Genomic DNA, 20,000 nt, shown 5'->3' on the forward strand with positions numbered 1-20,000 from the left:
GATGGATAGATAGATAGACAGATAAATGTAGGCAGACAGACGGACAGATAGTAGGACAGATGGACAGATAGACAGACAGATGGACAGATAGATAGATAGATAGATATAGATAGATAGATAGATAGTAGATAGATAGATAGATAGATAGATAGATAGATAGATAGATAGATAGATAGATAGATAGATAGACAGATAGATAGTTAGATAGTTAGATAGTTAGATAGATAGATAGACGGACAAATAGACAGACAGATAGACAGACAGATCGACAGGCAGACAGACAGACGGACAGACAGATAGATAGGTAGACAGACAGTTAGACGGACAGACAGACAGACATTTAATAGAAAATTTAATTGAACAGACAGACAGACAGATAGACAGACATATAAATAGATAGATATTTTTCCTTCAACAGCTCTTAAACAACCAAATTGTATTTGTACTTGTTGTGTTTTTAGTTTGTTGGTTTGTCTCTATAATAGATATAACTTTAGATATTAAGATAGTAATTGTGACATTTAACTTTTGAATTAAATTTTACTTTTAATTTCACAAACATATAAACCAACCAATAAAGACATTGTAATGTTTTCAATGTAATCATTCATCATCATCAGGGTCTACAGCAGGATCTGCGTCAGCTTTAAATAAACCAAAACAGTTTTAATTCCTCTTTTGCCCCGACCACACCAGCACTATCACTACTTTTAGCTCTCTTTTATTCATGCACCACTGACTAGTGTGTTTGCTTTTCACGTCACAATCTGTTATTCATCTCACCTGGCGAAATATCCAGGCCTCTTCTCTGTCTTCTCCATTATGGAAACACACGGACTCCTTTCCAGTGCTGTTTTTTTGGCTTGTGAAGCAGCAGTGACTGTCCCCGTCTAAACAAACACAAGGATACAGACGAAAATCAAACCTTCAATATTTGCTTCACATCTTCAGTCATGGGTCAGCAGCTCCCGCATGGGGTTGACGCAATAAAACCAATGACAAATGCAAAGAGAAGGAGCAGATCAGGCTTGTTTTGCCACTACATCACCACTTGTTTAAGCAATCATTATTGTCAAGTTCAACAAGAGCAGGGTTGGATTTCACATAAACAGTGATTACGCTGCAGATCAGCTGCTGGTTACTGACATTTTTAATCAATTTTATATTATATACAGTGCATGATAGTGAGAAATAAATATATAAATAACATTTACAGTCAACAAACAGCCAGCAAAATCACGCCAAGGTGTGAAACCCACGTTCAGCACGTAACTTTAAGCAAAATGACGTCACGTGCATCACCTTAAAGCAACTACATCATGAGCATAACTACTAATTTAATTATCATAATATATTACATGTAATACACATATACTCTGCTCTGTTACATTACTATCATTATCGTCACAACATCATTATCATATGTATGTTCGGTTTGTGTAGGTTTGATCCCAGCACAACACTGGAATTCATGAATAAATATAACGTAGAATTTTATATACACTATTATAATATGCACAAAAGCTGACGTCATGCGATACGCTGTATTTTTATTATACATATAACGACGAATATATTAGCAGAACAAACCCATTTCTATTTTATTATAGATGCTTATTTTATAGATTATAGATTATTATTTATGCTGTTTTATGCTACATTAGCCTATCTAAAAAACAAATGTGGATTAAAAACAAGCGTAGGATCATGTAGGATGCACACACACATCACACACACACACACACGTGAGGAGAAACAATGAACCCACCTAAACAAACAAACACTACATCCCAGAAGTGCTGCACTTCTTCTTCACTTCATTCCTTGATCACACCATCAGTCGTCGATCATATTAATAATCTTCTTACTCACGTAAACACACAGATGTACAGTTGTCGTTGTAAATACACACACACACACACACAAGCAGTCCGGGCTAACGGGCTAAAGCTAAAGGTATTAAAGTCCCTTCTTATGAAGATTCAGCGCGAATTCCGTTGCTTTCTCGTCATATTAACGGTAACGTCGAGTCAGCGTTCCCGTTTTTAAGGGTTTTATCCGTTATGTCGAGAATCAATCCTCCGAAATGCTGGATGAGAGTGTTTGGGTTTGCGATGGATTTATTTATGTATTCATATCTTAATTTAAATGTCGGTTTTCTCATAGGCCGAAGTCCTCGCATGCCACGCCCATTTTACCAGATGATTGACAGAAAATGCCAAAACAGCCCCTCCCTCGTGCTGCTGACCTCAGCTCCGATGGCGTTTGTGGATTTATAGATTTATACATGAGGTAGCACTAGCAGGTGATGTGTTTATTGTTTCTTATTCCGTGTTTTTATTGTTTTACAGTGACTCTTAAACGTCACAGTCATTCATGAAATATTACGTACTTCGTTACGATTTAATAGGTTTTTATTGTTGCATTTTTATTTTCAGCGATGTTAAAATATTGAATAATAAATAAACTAGCGAGTTTATGACTGTACCCCCTTTATATTGTCCTATATTTTCTGCTAGCTCATTATGTTTACTTTTTATATCGTGTTTACAAATATAATTCATGATTTGTATTATAATTATGCTTTGGTAAATCACAATTACATAATAAAAGTCTTAATTATGCTGTCATTGACGATCAGGGGGGTCAACGTTTTGGTAATGTTACTGTGGCTTGTTTAATACAAGTTTCAGTCATTTTTGTATTTATTTAAATTACATTTAATTTATTAATAAATGTATTCAAGTGTTCAGTGTTTTGAGGGATATTTAGTGTCTGACCTACAGTATCATGTGATTGGTTATTTACTGGAGGTCAAACTTTATAAACTGTGCATTTAATTTTACTGTGATTTAAACAGCTAAAACCAGCCTAAGCTGGTTGGCTAGTCTTAGCTGGTTTTAGCTGGAAGTAGCTGGTTTTAGCTGGTCTCCCAGCCTGGTCAACCTGAAAAGAAATTTAACCAGCCAAGCACAGCTCAAACCAGCTAAGACCAGCCTGACCAGCTAAAACCAGCTAAGACTAGCCAGCCTGACCAGCTAAAAAGAGCTATGACCAGCCAGCCTGACCACCTAAGACCAGCCTGACCAGCTAAAACCAACTAAGACCAGCCAGCCTGACCACCTAAGACCAGCCTGACCAGCTAAAACCAGTTAAGACCAGCCAGCCTGATCAGCTAAAACCAGCCTGACCAGCCAGCCTGACCAGCCAAGACCAGACTGACAAGCTAAAACCAGCCTGATTATCTAAAACCAGCCTGACCAGCTAAAAAGTAGCCAAAACCCCTCTAAAAACCAGCCTGACCCGCTTAAACCAGCTAAGACCAACCTGACCAACTAAGACCAGCTAAAAAGAGGCCAAAACCTCTCTAAAACCAGCTATGACCAGCTAACACCAGCTGAGACCAACCTGACCAACTAAGACCAGCTAAAAAGTGGCCAAAACCCCTCTAAAACCAGCTATGACCAGTTAACACCAGCTGAGACCAACCTGACCAACTAAGACCAGCTAAAAAGTGGCCAAAACCCCTCTAAAACCAGCCTGACCAGCTAAAACCAGCTAAGACTAGCCTGACCAGCTAAAACCAGCTAAGACCAGCTTGACCAGCTAAAACCAGCTAAGACCAACCTGACCAGCTAAGACCAGCTAAAAGTGTCCAAAACCCCTCTAAAACCAGCCTGACAAACCAGCTATGACCAGCTTGGGAAACCAGCTAAAACCAGCTTGGGTGACCAGCTAAAACCAGCCTGACCAGCTTAGTAGGGAGGCAATACCAACACCAATTGACCTAAAGGTGTCACTTGTGAATGTCTATCGGTGCTCTAGATCTGCCAGTTTCAGTCTAATTTGTTTGTCTTGCACAGACCGATTGGTCCGATTATTTTCACAGTGGTATTAGCTATTATAGGGGTGGACAAATGTATATTTATTTTATCTGTTATATTAATCATTAACATTATTATTTAAAATACAGATCAGCGTGAACTATTTCTCTCAATTAAAGGGCTGACCCTTCAGGGGGGATCAAGTGTTAATTAGGGGGGTCAATCCCCCCCAAACCCACCTGTAATTCGCACTCTGGAGGTGGGTAATGTGTGTATCGTTTTGTGTGTGGTTTTATTACCTTATAGGGACTCTTATATATCACAGATATTTATGTTTTGTTCATTCATTTATTTATTTATTTATTTATTGTATTTTATTGTAAAAAATAGCGAGATATTTTACTACATTTTTAAACATATAATCATGACTTTTCCCACTGATTGTGCCCTTATTTAATCGTACATAATTATTTTTATTTTTATTTAGAATATATTTGATGATCTGTGTTGTTTTGGTAAATCCTAATTACATAATAAAAGTCTTATTATGACATAATGTAACATCTTTATTACACTACAGAATTTAAGTTATGCAACACAAATGCAATAAATGTGTCATAACTATGACTTTCTCCTCTATTATTTCAAGTTGGACACAAAATATAAAACAAGAAGATATTATTTAGTATATTATCATTAATAGTAATATAATAGTTACTGTTTTAGTTATACTAATGTTGCTCTACCTTAAAAAAAAATACATCTACTATTTATTTTATGCTAAAAACACATCAAAACTTCAACTCACAGCAAACTACAAACAATTTATTTATTATTATTATACACAAAAATGTCAAAGCATTATTTTGATCAACAAAACAGCACATAACTAATCATTTGAAACTAATTTTCACCCTATTACTCTGATTTTATTGAGTTTCTGGGCTCATTAATGCATCCTTGGTGACTGGAAGAGACTGCGTAATGTTTCTGAAACATAAAAACAACTCTCTGACCGTAAAATGTTGCTCATGTTATTAAAACGCTGTGTTTTTTTGTGTGTTTGATGGTGGTTATGTGGGAACTGAAATGGTGTGTGAGAGTCGTATGGAGGTCGTGACCTCATTAATGCGTCCTATGATAAACATACAGGGCTGTGCCTGCAGATTAGCATCAGTATTTGACATTGATTTAAGAAAAAATAATCATAATTATATACAGTACACCACACGACCCATATTCACGCAACATCTCAAGAGTTAAAGTAGCTCCCAACTTGCAGATTTAGGAGGAAAATCTTTGAAAATAATGTGTGTATCAGTTCTAAACTTACTGTAAGAGTATTTGACAAACTGTTTTTAGTAGCTAAACAAAGCTGTTTAAACAAAGCTGCCTAGTTAATGGAGGGGGAATATCTATAAATATATTATATATACAAAACTGTAGCTCCTAAATCAGTGAATGTTATAGCAAGAGACTCCTAAATCACTGAGGTCAAAGCCACAAACTATCCTAAAATGTCCATTTTCAGCAATCTGTCTTGGAAAAACATTTGAAAAATGTTGCACAACAATTAGCTTATGAATATATATGCTAATTATATTTAAATTTAGTGGGGGGGTATGTCCTCCGCACTTTTAGAGACTGACCTTTCTAAATGGTCACGATTAAGAATGTAAACCTTTGCATTTCATGCAGCTGTCCCCCCCCCACTTTTAATTGATTGATTTCATCAATATTAATATCAATATTCATATGTAATCATCAATATTAAAAAATGGTGTGCAGTTTTGTAATGTGTGTGTACATGTGTGGTTAATATTATACTCTATAAGATATATGATATAAACATCGTCTCTTCCACCTAAATGCAACAACAGCTTTTTTACCTCCCCCTCATACTTCAGTTTCTCATCAGATCTTCTGACCAATCAAATGTTCTCTAGTGTCTGACATGCCCCGCCCCCTTCTCCTCATTGGCGTCATTTTTATTTGATGTGCTTGAGCTCAACCACTCTCACTGGCAGAGCTGTGAGAAAACAAACGATATGGCTGATTAGTAAAAAGGGGAGGAGCTACACTACGACCGCCCTTCTTACATGTCAGTTGAGATTACGTTAAAACGTAAATTTTAACGCACTTTTCGAGACCTTTAAATACCAGCCACTGCACTCCCAATGAAATGCTAAAGGTTTTGATCTAATTAATACACATTAAAGCTTTATTAACAGGTGAATGAGTGACTGATGTTGTTGGTTGAGTCTCAGTTCTGACCTTCATTTTCAAAGCGTCTGCTAGTTATTTTATTTTCACGATCTGAAGAAACAGATCTGCTGCTGCTTTCAGTAGTATGGCAATAAATAAACATTGTGGTATTAAAACACACAGTGGGAGCATTAACACAGAATAAAGCCCATAATCAGTACCTGAGGGTGATTCATTGTCATGTAGTAACTATGTTGTTGTTCTGCTGTGATGTCGCAGAAATTGAAAGCATTTCTAAAATAGACATTTTATACATCGCAGTCTCAGATGGTTAGGACAAAAACTCCTTTTAACATAGAAAAGATAGCTTTTATCGCATGTCGTGGATTTTAGGGGATATTAGATGTCCTGCAAGCACAAACATTAGTTTCATAGTTGACTATGTCGGTTAAATTTTTGAGTGTTGTCGAGATGTTTGAATGAGTCATGTGACCATAGTACTCAAAAGAGACTCTAAACGCACCTGACCACTGTTACCCTGATGAAGGCAGATCCTTGCCGAAACGTGTAGGTTTCTTTTAAGATTAAGCCATGTGAATAAAGGCTTTTTAAATTTTCCACATTTTGCGAGTGCCTTGGACTACTTTCTGTTGAAGTTTATAAAATGTATTTCAAATTTGTTGTTGTACTTCATGAAATCTTACATTCTTTGTTGTTTCTCGCTTGTAAAGCACTTTGTGAATGCATTAAATAGTTTGAAAAGTCCTACATAAACAAACGCCTCCACACTTAAACGCACACTTAAACGCTCCAGCCAATAACAGAACAGCAACTACTGTGGAGGCGGGGCATAAAATAACACATATCTGCGATACGCCCGGGCAACGCGGTGGCGCAGTGGGTACCTCTGTTGCCTCACAGCAAGAAGGTCGCTGGTTCGAGCCTTGGCTGGGTCAGCTGGTGGTTTCTGTGTGTAGTTTGCATGTTTCTCCCCGTGTTGGCGTGGGTTCCTCTGGGTGCTCCGGTTTCCCCCACATGTCCAAAGACATACGGTACAGGTGAATTGGGTAAGCTAAAAATTGACCGTAGTGTATGTGTGTGAATGAGTGTGTGTGGAAGTTTCCCAGTGATGCATTGCAGCTGGAAGGGCATCCGCTGTGTAAAACCTATGCTGGATAAGCTGGCGGTTCATTCCGCTGTGGCGACCCCTAGATTAATAAAGGGACTAAGCCCAAAAGAAAATGAATGAATGTCTGCAATACTCATACTGTATGTGAGCACGGTGGCACAGTGGGTAGAGCTGCCGCCTCACAGTAAGAAGGTCGCTGGTTCGAGTCCCGACTGCATCAGTTGGCATTTCTGTGTGGAGGTTAAATGTTGTCTCAGTGTTGGCGTGGGTTTCCTCCGGGTGCTCCCGTTTACCCCACAGTCCAAACACATGTGCTATAGGGGAATTAGGTAATCTAAATTGCCCGCAGTGTATGTCTTGGTCCTCCAGGTTGGGGGTTGAGCATTGGGTTAACAACTCACCTCATAAAAAATTTTAGATGTTACGAAACACCAATATGGTGCGGCTAAATATCAATTTCGATAAAATTGGCCCTGGGAGTAAGTATAATGATAATTTTGCAATATATGTTGCAGTTCTAGGACTACATATATTCCTATTATATACTACAGAATTTGCATTTGCAGCTGTAGTGTAGAGGTTTTAATTATTCATTACATTGCAGAATAGAAAAAAAAGAAAACATACTTGTGTAATTTTTTTATTCAGTGCAATTTTATCAGACTAAAAGTCCAATCTTTCACGTCTATATTAATGATTGTTTGTTGTGATGTGTATTTAGAGGCAGCATGAGTCTGTATGTGTGTGGGTGTGGTGTGTGTGTGTTGTGTTCAGAGCTTGGGAAGTCCAGCCACCATCTCACTCTCAATCCCACATTCATCATGGCCTCTCAGGATCTTAAAATAACCTGCACAGATTTACACAACAACTGTATCAGATTGAGAAGCAAAATAATATTTACAGAACATTGCCATAATATGTTTATCATATATTATGAAGCAAAAATTCATCATAAAATAATTGTGCTTTATGTATAATTTAATAATAACCTAATTAATATAATAGTAATGAATATATTATAATGAATAAATAATCAAATTTTTATGAGTTTAAACAGTTTTTAGAGATAAAAATATAGTAATATATCTAAAGTAATCTATCCAAGTGCTTGAAAAGTAATCTAAGCGGCTGAAAGTAATCTAGGTGGTTGAAAAATAGTCTAAGCAGTTGAAAAGTAATATAAGTGGTCGAAAGTAATCTAAGCAATTGAAAGTAATCTAAGCCATTGAAAAGTAATCTATCTAAGCCGTTGTAAAGTAATCTAAGCGACTGAAAAGTAATCTAAGCAGTTGAAAAGTAATCTATCTAAGTGGTTTGAAAAGTAATCTAAGCGACTAAAAAGTAACCCTAAGCAGTTGAAAAGCAATCTAGCTATTGAAAAGTAATCTAAGTGGTTTGAAAAGTAATATTTCTAAGCAGTTGAAAAATAATCTAAGCGCTTAAAAAGTAATCTAAGTGGTTGAAAAGTAATCTATCTGAGCAGTTGAAAATAATCTAAGTGGGTTGTAAAATAATCTAAGCGATTTTAAAGTAATCTAAGCGATTGAAAAGTAATCTAAGCGATTGAAAAGTAATCTAAGCGACTGAAAAGTAACATATCTAAATGGTTGAAAAGTAATCTATCAAAATAGTTGAAAAGTACGTCAAGTGGTTAAAAAGTAATCTATCCAAGCATTGAACAGTAATCTAATCGGTTGAAAAGTAATCTAAGCAGTTGAAAAGTAATCTAAGCGTTGAACAGTAATCTAATCGGTTTAAAAGTAACCTAAGCCGTTGAAAAGTAACCTGTTCAAGTGGTTGAAAAGTAATCTATCTAAGCGGTTGAAAAATACTTAAGCAGTTGAAAAGTAATCTAAGCGGTTGAAAAGTAATCTCTGTGGTTGAAAAGTAATCTAAGCGGTTGAAAAGTAATTATTTAAGCGGTCAAAAAGTAATCTTTATGTGGGTGAAAAGTAATCTCTATGCAGTTGAAAAGTAATCTATCTAAGCTGTTGATAAGTATATAAGTGGTTGAAAAATGAATCTTAGCAGTTGAAAAGTACTCTATCTAAGAGATTGAAAAGTAATTTCTGAGGTTGAACGAGTAATATATCTAAGCAGTTTAAAAGTAATCTGTTCAAGTGGTTGAAAAGTAATCTAAGAGGTTGAATAGTAATCTATGAGGTTGAAAAGTAATCTATATAAGCCGTTGAAAAGCAATTCTATGTGGTTGAAAAGTAATCTCTATGCAGTTGAAAAGTATTCTAAGCAGTTGAAAGTAATCTATCTAGGCTATCTAATCTATCTATCTAGTAATCTATCTATCTTGAAAAGTAATTAAGTGGTTAAAAAGTAATCTATCTAAGCTGTTGATAAGTAAAATAAGTGGTTGAAAAGTAATCTAAGCAGTTGAAAAGAAATCTAGCTAAGCGGTTAAAAAGTAATTTTATGTGGTTGAAAAGTAAACTCTATGCAGTTGAAAAGTAATCTATCTAAGAGGTTGAAAAGTAATCTCTATGCAGTTGAAATGTAATCTATCTCAGAGGTTGAAAAGTAATCTATCTAAGAGGTTGAAAAGTAATCTATATAAGCAGTGAAAAGTAATCTCTTTGCAGTGAAATGTAATCTATCTCAGAGGTTGAAAGTAATCATCCTAAGCAGTTGAAAGTAATATATCTAGGCGGTGTGAAAAGTAATAAGTGGTTGATAAGTAATCTAAGCGGTTGATAAGTAATCTAAGTGGTGAAAGTACTCTACGGCTGCATTTCCACTGCAGATCTGATGGTCAATTCCGATTTTGTGACTGTATTCCGATTTTTCTGTTTGACCAGCTACATATCTTTTAAAAGTGACTCGTATCCGATTGTCTGCATTTACACAGCACACGGCAAAGGCCCAATGACCAGAGGGAAAAAAAAGAGCGGGCGCTGACTGACAGCAGATAATAAAAGAGCGCCCTATTCTCCGTTCCTGTATTTAATCTGTTCGCAGGTTTTTATTTTTTCAAATTATTTTTGACAAGTTGTTTTACTATTGTGCATGACAGAAAAGTTTGGCTATCTTCTGTTAATCTAGGCCTTTTTTAAACCAGCAGGGCGTTTAATGTAATGTCCATGGCGTGATTTATGCATGTGACGCATGCAACAGTTTTATATTAGTTTATATTGGTTACGCGGCGGATATTGCGCTCTATCATTAACATGCTTAAATACTTGTGCTTACATGACAATATAAAAGCTTTTTTAGTCCTGGTTAGGAGATTTAAGGTTTGTGACTCTGCTCAAGTCTGTTCTGAAGTGAAAGCGTCAGAGTTGACGTCATTCGCTATGGTTTTTAATAACGTGCGACTCACATTGACAGGTGAAAATCAAATCTACCTGCTTACACTGCAGACACGAGGGCGCAGATCTGATTCATACCGGATAAATTTCCACACATGAACAAGGCCTGAATCTGATTTGAGTAAATCGGAATCCATGTCATTTTTTCCTGCTTACACGTACACGGGCCATATCCGTGCCACATGACTGGAGAGAAACATTAAAGGGCCCATAGTTTACCTCTTTTTTATGATGTAATATTAATATTCTGGTTCTTCTGAGTGTGCCAGTTTAGGTTCAGTTTAAAACACAGTTCAGATTGTTTTATTTTAATGTGTTAAACAGTGTCATGTTGGGGGCGTGTCCACAGTTCGCTGATTTATGGGTGTGTTGCTTCACATGTAAATTAGTTTCGGCTTCCCGCCAACGTAACAAGGGGGCGGAGCCATGAGCTCACCCGCTCTGTGTTTGCAACAGAGTCTGACAGGCAGACTGAGAAGGAGAGAGAGGATCACCATTCAGTCGTACATATACGACTCTGACACAGACCAAGCAGAGAGTACAAAATCATTTGTGTCTTTGTACAGTTATACAGCCAACTGTGTGCTAGTTTCAAGTGCCGAGCTTGTACACAGAGACTAATAACCACGCACACTGAATTAACTTTGACTGAGGCGACAGATGCCCCGCTCGAATGTGCTGCAGAAACATGAAGTGTCCCGAATCGTCGCGCCACGCATTTTTGAATTCTAAACAGGTTTCTGCAGCGGTCCGCGGCGCCCAGCCGTCGACCTTGAGTGTACCCTGATAGAAACCTATGTTTAGCATTCTAAAACGCATGCTAGTTAAGATCACAGGGAGCTTCTGGGATCGCGAGAAAATGTAAACGACTGAAGTATAAGGTAGACTCAATGAGAAGTACACATGTTGCAAACCTACCTAAAGATACAACCAATAATTCCGATTAGAGCGATAATGTGGAGAATATTGATCTTGTGTTGAGCCCAATGAGCCTTGCATCTAAAAATAGAGCTAGCGTGTTCCTTTAGTGATATCGCTTCGACTCACGCTGAAAATGGCGGACGTGAATCAACAAACTGAGGATATGATGACGCGCCTGTCAATCAATATTGGTGGGCGGGGGGACCGCTCTCCTATGTAAAGTTGCGGTCGGTTTGAAAACAGCTCCAATTGGTCCACCGTTTTTATGTTGTTAAATTGAAAAAAAAAAGCACTGGGTGTGTTTATATCACCCCAATATGACGGTCTATACACCATACATGCACATATGTCTGTCCAAACAGCTTGAAAAGTAGATTTTTTTACCATAGGTGCCCTTTAAAATGGAGTCACTTGAACCATGCAGTGTAAATGCAGCCTTAGTAATCTAGCAGCACAGTGCCATTGACATAATAACACCATAAACAAATTAAATTTATAATATAATTCAAGCACTTTCAAGGACCTGTGTTTGTTTTTAAGAACATTGCAGGCCTTGAATCTACAGGTCTGATATTCAAGTACTTTCAAGACGAGTGGGAACACTGAATAAGAGTATTTTTGCACAGACACTGCAGTATTTTGGAGCATTAGTGTGTGTTTTTCTGACCATTGTCTCCCCAGTCTGAATTCCAGGAATTTGCCACCAGCCAGAAGGGCGTCCCGTTTTCTTCTCCCCAGCCGAGGATCTTCACTGCGTGGCCACCGAGAGCAGAACCAGTGAGGTGCTGATAAACACCTGATGAACACAGTAAACAGACTTATACTTACTACAGTATTATAATGGATAAGTGTGTGCTTGTGTGTAGTGTTATCATGTATAAGTGTGTGTGGTTTTATCATGTACAGTATAAGTGTGTGTTTGTGTGTAGTGTTGTCCTGTGTAAGTGTGTGTGTGTGTTTTCTGACCGCTCTTATACAGCGGAAAGTCCTCATAAACAGTAAACGCCGCCTCTACTGGGCCGTTGGTGTAAAGTTCAGTCATGATCTGCTGCTGGTCGGACGGGACGTTGTACACTGTAGAGCCTGCAGGGGAGACAGACACAGTCAAGGGCACTCAGTAGTGAACAGAGGAAGGGCAGCAGATGCAGACACTTACCGAAGTGTTTGTCCTGTTTGTAGGGGATGCTGTATTTTGGGATACAAACTCCTGTGCATTTGGGTGTGTCCTGTTCACCTGAACATGGCGGTCGAGTCCCGTTCACATGATGCTCACAGGGAGCGATGGAGTACGGCCTGCAGCCTGAACACATACACACACACACACACACACACACACACACACACACACACACACACACACACACACACACACACACACACACACACACACACACACTGTTATGCTTTGTTGTTTTATTTTTTATATAATATATTATTTTATTTTATTTTATTTTTATTTCATTTAATTTAATTTTAATTTATTTAAAGATTAGTTTATTTTACTTTTATTTAAATTTTATTTTATTTTTGTTTTATTTGTTATTGTATTTAACATTTACTTCATACACTTTTTATTTAAATTATATTTTATTTTAATTTAATTTATTTAAATTTCACTTTATTACATTTTCATTAGTTTTATTTCTTTTTATTTGAATTCAATAAATCTTTATTTTATTTACATTTATTAAATGTTTATATAAACATATTTTTCATATTTTTAAATGTAATATAACTTTTCATTTAATAATTAATTGTTTGATTGTAATTTATTTTAAATTATTTCCAATATTTAGTTTTTATTTTATTTAATATTTCAAATTTTATTACAATTTAATACAATTATGAAAAAAAATCTATTTTTATTTTAATGCATTGTAATATTTCAATTCATGCTAATTAAATGTCATTCAAAATGTTTGTTTTATTTTAGATATTTATTATTATTATTTCATTCATATCATTCTTTTATTTCATGTTATAAGTTTAATATTTTTAGTAATTTATGTATTTACATATTGTTTTTTGATACTTTTATAATATAAATACATTTTACATTTAATAATTATTTGTTTGACTGCATTTTATTTTAAATTATTGCCAATACTTAGCTATTATTTACATTTTTTGTGGAATTTTGATTACATTTTATGACAAAAATGTCTATTTATTTTATTTGATTATTTTAATTCATTGTAATATTTAAATTCATGCTAATTAAATGTCATTCAAAATATTTGTTTATTTTATTTTAGATATTTATTATTATTATTTCATTCATATCATTCTTTTATTTCATGTTATAACTTGAAAATTTAATATTTTTGGTTTTTATTTATTTACATATTATTTTTGATACCTTTATAATATAATTAAATACAGTTTATATTCAACAATTATTTGTTTGATTGTATTTTATTTTAAATTATTGGCAATACTTAGCTATTATTTACATTTTTTGTTGAATTTTTATTACATTTTATGACAAAAATGTCTATTTATTTTATTTGATTATTTTAATTCATTGTAGTATTTAAATTCATGCTGTTTAAAACTCATGATATGGGCGGGGTTTTATTTTGTAGCTTCTTCTTTGCTCCTCACAGCACAAACTAGTGGTTGAAGGGGTGTGGCTAAGCATATTTCAGCCAATCAGGGTCATCAGAGATAGTCTGTTATTCGAAATTTAATATTTATAGAGGGCCAGTTGTTTTTGTATTTCTTTCTCTCAACTTTCACTTTTGGAGGGGCGTGGCTAAGCATATTTCAGCCAATCGGAGTAATCAGAAATGGTCTTCCATTTAAAACGTAATATTAAGTAGGGGCGGGGGGTTATTTTGTAGCTCGTCCTCTCAATCTTTCACCTACAGCACAAACTAATGGTTGGAGGGGCGTGGCTAAGCATATTTTGGCCAATCAAAGTTATCATAAAGTGTCTGCCATTCCAGAGCAATAGCAGATGGGCATGGGGATTGCTATATAATAAACATGATATACCACTCACCCACATCTGAGTTGTACAGTCCTCCAGTCACGAGGCCAGATCTTCTCCAATAATCCCAGGCTTCAGATGGAAAACCTCCAGAACAGCTGACAGAGAGAGAGAGAGAGAGATTCAATAAACACGTTCCACATAAATAAATACTATGGTAATTCATAGTAAAGGATTGTGTTTTTGTACCATACTATAGTAACGTATTATACTGTATATTAAAGCATTTACAACAATTTGCTAATGAATGTTTCAGCATACTGTAGTTTTAACTACAGTGAACTGATACTGTGGTATACTTTAGTTTTTACTACAATAAACTGTGGTGCAGCATTGTAGTGTACTACACTCCTATAGTTATTTTATATTTTTTTTATATTACTACAGTGTTTGTGTTCCCATAGCAACTACGGAATCTACCCAAACGGACTAAATACTATAGTTGTTGTGTTTCCACAGCAACTGTAGAATCACCACAACAGATGAAATACTATAGTCGTTGTGTTACCATAGCAACTCCGGAATCCCCACAACAGATGAAATACTATAGTTGTTGTGTTCCAATAGCAACTGTAGAATTACCACAACAGATGAAATACTATAGTTGTTGTGTTACCATAGCAACCCCGGAATCCCCACAACAGATGAAATACTATAGTTGTTGTGTTCCCATAGCAACGGTAGAATCACCACAACAGATGAAATACTATAGTCCTTGTGTTCCCATAGCAACTGTAGAATCACCACAACAGATGAAATACTATAGTTGTTGTGTTCCCATAGCAACTGTAGAATCACCACAACAGATGAAATACTATAGTTGTTGTGTTACCATAGCAACTCCGGAATCCCCACAACAGATGAAATACTATAGTTGTTGTGTTCCCATAGCAACTGTAGAATCACCACAACAGATGAAATACTATAGTTGTTGTGTTACCATAGCAACTATGGAATCTACCAAAACAGATTAAATACTATAGTCATTGTGTTACCATAGCAACTATGGAATCCCCACAACAGATTAATACTACAGTTGTTGTGTTACCATAGGAAACACGAAATCACCACAACAGATAAAATACTATAGTCATTGTGTTACCATAGCAACTGTAAAATCACCACAACAGATGAAATACTATAGTAGTTGTGTTACCATAGCAACTACGAAATCACCACAACAAACGAAATACTATGGCTGCGTCCGAAACCACATATTTCCATTCTATATAGTATGCTAAAATCAGTATATGAGCCGAGTAGTATGTCCAGATTCAGTGAATTTGAAAATCGGTATGCAAGAAGTACCCGGATGACCTACTACTTCCTGTGAGATTCTGAAGTGCGCATCCCATGCACGTTGCACTATCCCATGATGCCCCACAAGAGAATTCATGAATGGGACTGAAGCAGGTCACGTGACCATGACAAAATGGAGGATGTAGTACGTCTGAATTCCATTCATACTTCTCTCATTCATACTGTATAGAACAGGGGTGGGCAAACTCGGTCCTGGAGGGCCGGTGTCCTGCACAGTTTAGCTTCAACTCTACTCAAACACACCTGAACATGCTAATCAGTGTCTTCAAGATCACTAATTATCTATAAGCAGGTGTGTTTGATCAGAGTTGGAGCTAAACTGTGCAGGACACCGGCCCTCCAGGACCGAGTTTGCCCACCCCTGGTATAGAACGTACTTTTCTAACGGCTGAGTAGTACGTTTAAATTCAAATGCTGTACCTACTGAGTAGTAGGCGGTTTTAGACGCAGCCAATAGTTGTTGTGTTACCATAGCAACTGTTGAATCACCACGACAGATTAGATACTATAGTTGTCGCGTTACCATAGCAACTGTAGAATCACCACAACAGATTAAATACTAAAGTTGTTGTGTTACCATAGCAACTGTAGAATCACCACAACAGATTCATTACTATAGTTGTTGTTACCATAGCAACTGTAGAATCACCACAACAGATTAATTACTATAGTTGTTGTGTTACCATAGCAACTGTAGAATCACCACAACAGATTATTTACTATAGTTGTTGTGTTACCATAGCAACTGTAGAATCACCACAACAGATTATTTACTATAGTTGTTGTGTTACCATAGCAACTGTAGAATCACCACAACAGATTCATTACTATAGTTGTTGTGTTACCGTAGCAACTGTAGAATCACCACAACAGATTCTTTACTATGGTTGATGTGTTACCGTAGCAACTGTAGAATCACCACAACAGATTCATTACTATAGTTGTTGTGTTACCGTAGCAACTGTGGAATCACCACAACAGATTATTTCCTATAGTTGTGCTAGTTCAATTCAAGTACTTTACTATAGTACAGTTGTTGATCAGACGCACCCAAATCCACACTGATCACAGCAGGACAGCAGATCTTCAGCTGAGATCTCCGGAGACTGCTTCCCTTTACTGTGGATGCAGATACGGTCAGAGATGGACTCCACTGCACCGAACGCCTGCGCAACACACACACACACGCACGCACGCACGCACGCACGCACGCACGCACGCACGCACACACACAAACATAACATAAAACATCAAATATTGTGTGTTAATATTTTCAATGATGTTACAGTATTTAAAAATTATTTCTGTACACACAACAACACAAAATATGCACACACACACACAACACAACATAGAGACAAAGACATACAACACACAAACACACAACACAATATACATATAACACGCACAACACACACACAAGTCTGTCTGTAAAGTCTGTCTGTCTGAGTGCACTAGTGTTTATGTCTGTGTGCATGTGTGTTTTTGTCTGCTACTGATAGTGTGTGCACATTCTGTGTGACTTCACGTGCGTGCGTGCATGTCATGTGTGCACTGGTGTGTGTGTGTGTGTGCGCGTCTGTCTGTCTGTCTGTGTGTGTTTGTGGCTCTGTTGTGTGTGTTTTACCCAGCAGGAGCCACAGGACCCCTGGTCTCGGATCTGGCTGAGGGTCTTACAGTTAGGCCACTGGTCTCGTGGGTCAAAACTGTCTGGAAGCTTCATGTTTGTGGAGTGTTTCACACTGCAGATGAAGAAAACACATGCACACACACACACACACGCACGCACACACACACGCACGCACGCACGCACGCACGCACGCACGCACGCACGCACGCACGCACGCACGCACGCACGCACGCACGCACGCACACACACACACACACACACACACACACACAGAAAATCAGTTCATCCACTGTTGCTAATGGTAAGGTACCAACCTTTGGTAAGGTTCTCTCAACGTTATGAGCCAATGTTTCTCAGAATTAATAACAGTCTATAATAATATTTAGTCTATAATAGTTCAGTCTATAATGAACATATTTCATGCTTCTACTACAGGGCTGCTGAATGCTTGATTCTGATTGGCTGATAAGCTCTCTAAGGTGTTTGGTTATTGTCAGACAAATGCACAGCACACACATACAAATAACTCAGAGACCAGGAAACATACACCGCTATGATTACTTTAGTTTAGTTTAGTTTAGTTTAGTTTAGTTTAGTTTACTTTACTTTACTTTACTTTACTTTACTTTACTTTATTACTTTACTTTATTACTTTACTTTACTTTATTACTTTACTTTATTACTTTACTTTACTTTATTACTTTACTTTATTACTTTACTTTACTTTATTACTTTACTTTAGTTTACTTTACTTTACTTTATTACTTTACTTTACTTTACTTTACTTTATTACTTTACTTTACTTTATTACTTTACTTTATTACTTTACTTTACTTTACTTTACTTTATTACTTTACTTTAGTTTACTTTACTTTACTTTATTACTTTACTTTACTTTACTTTACTTTATTACTTTACTTTACTTTATTACTTTACTTTATTACTTTACTTTACTTTATTACTTTACTTTATTACTTTACTTTATTACTTTACTTTACTTTATTACTTTACTTTATTACTTTACTTTACTTTATTACTTTACTTTACTTTACTTTATTACTTTACTTTACTTTATTACTTTACTTTACTTTATTACTTTACTTTACTTATTAATTTACTTTATTACTTTACTTTACTTTATTACTTTACTTTACTACTTTACTTTACTTTACTTTACTTTATTACTTTACTTTACTTTACTTTACTTTACTTTATTACTTTACTTTAATTTATTACTTTACTTTACTTTACTTTATTACTTTACTTTACTGTACTTTTCTTTATTACTTTACTTTACTTTACTTTACTTTACTTTACTTTACTTTACTTTACTTTAATTTACTTTACCTTACTTTAGTTTACTTTACTTTACTTTAGTTTACTTTAATTTACTTTACTTTACTTTACTGTACTTTACTTTACTTTACTTTACTGTAGTTTACTTTACTTTACTTTACTGTAGTTTACTTTAATTTACTTTACTTTACTTTAATTTACTTTACTTTAGTTTACTTTACTTTAGTTTACTTTACTTTACTTTACTTTACTTTACTTTAATTTACTTTACCTTACTTTACTTTACTTTACTTTACTTTAATTTAATTTACTTTACTTTACTTTACTTTACTTTACTTTAATTTAATTTACTTTACTTTACTGTAGTTTACTTTACTTTACTTTACTGTAGTTTACTTTACTTTACTTTACTGTAGTTTACTTTAATTTACTTTACTTTACTTTACTTTACTGTAGTTTACTTTAATTTACTTTACTTTACTTTACTTTACTTTACTTTACTTTAATTTACTTTACCTTACTTTACTTTACTTTACTTTAATTTAATTTACTTTACTTTACTGTAGTTTACTTTACTTTACTTTACTTTACTGTAGTTTACTTTACTTTACTTTACTTTACTGTAGTTTACTTTACTATACTTTACTTTACTGTAGTTTACTTTAATTTACTTTTCTTTACTTTACTTTAATTTACTTTACTTTACTTTACTTTAATTTACTTTACTTTACTTTACTTTACTGTAGTTTACTTTAATTTACTTTACTTTACTTTAATTTACTTTACCTTACTTTACTTTACTTTAATTTAATTTACTTTACTTTACTGTAGTTTACTTTACTTTACTTTACTTTACTGTAGTTTACTTTACTTTACTTTACTGTAGTTTACTTTACTTTACTTTACTGTAGTTTACTTTACTGTACTTTACTTTACTGTAGTTTACTTTAATTTACTTTACTTTACTTTACTTTAATTTACTTTACTTTACTTTACTGTAGTTTACTTTACTTTACTTTACTTTACTTTACTTTACTTTACTGTAGTTTACTTTAATTTACTTTACTTTAATTTACTTTACTTTACTTTACTGTAGTTTACTTTAATTTACTTTACTTTACTTTAATTTACTTTACTTTAGTTTACTTTACTTTAGTTTACTTTACTTTACTTTACTTTACTTTAATTTACTTTACCTTACTTTACTTTACTTTACTTTACTTTACTTTAATTTAATTTACTTTACTTTACTTTACTTTACTTTAATTTAATTTACTTTACTTTACTTTACTGTAGTTTACTTTACTTTACTTTACTGTAGTTTACTTTACTTTACTTTACTGTAGTTTACTTTAATTTACTT

At 34.9% G+C, this 20,000-nt stretch overlaps 1 protein-coding gene across 1 annotated transcript in view; it reads right to left on the reverse strand.

The window, feature by feature from the left end:
* Nucleotides 1–20,000, reverse strand: part of ctsbb (cathepsin Bb) — a 245,400-nt gene that overhangs the window by 221,297 nt on the left and 4,103 nt on the right. The window contains exons 4-10 of the mRNA XM_056481771.1: nt 17,339–17,453; nt 16,762–16,877; nt 14,404–14,489; nt 12,556–12,699; nt 12,366–12,482; nt 12,067–12,195; nt 7,924–8,005 (exon numbers count right to left, since the gene is read on the reverse strand). Coding sequence (XP_056337746.1) covers nt 7,929–8,005; nt 12,067–12,195; nt 12,366–12,482; nt 12,556–12,699; nt 14,404–14,489; nt 16,762–16,877; nt 17,339–17,453 — 784 coding nt within the window. The 3' untranslated portion in view covers nt 7,924–7,928. The remainder of the gene's footprint in view (nt 1–7,923; nt 8,006–12,066; nt 12,196–12,365; nt 12,483–12,555; nt 12,700–14,403; nt 14,490–16,761; nt 16,878–17,338; nt 17,454–20,000) is intronic.

This window comes from Danio aesculapii, chromosome 20 (genome assembly GCF_903798145.1).
Source record: "Danio aesculapii chromosome 20, fDanAes4.1, whole genome shotgun sequence".
Taxonomy (NCBI): Eukaryota; Metazoa; Chordata; class Actinopteri; order Cypriniformes; family Danionidae; genus Danio; species Danio aesculapii.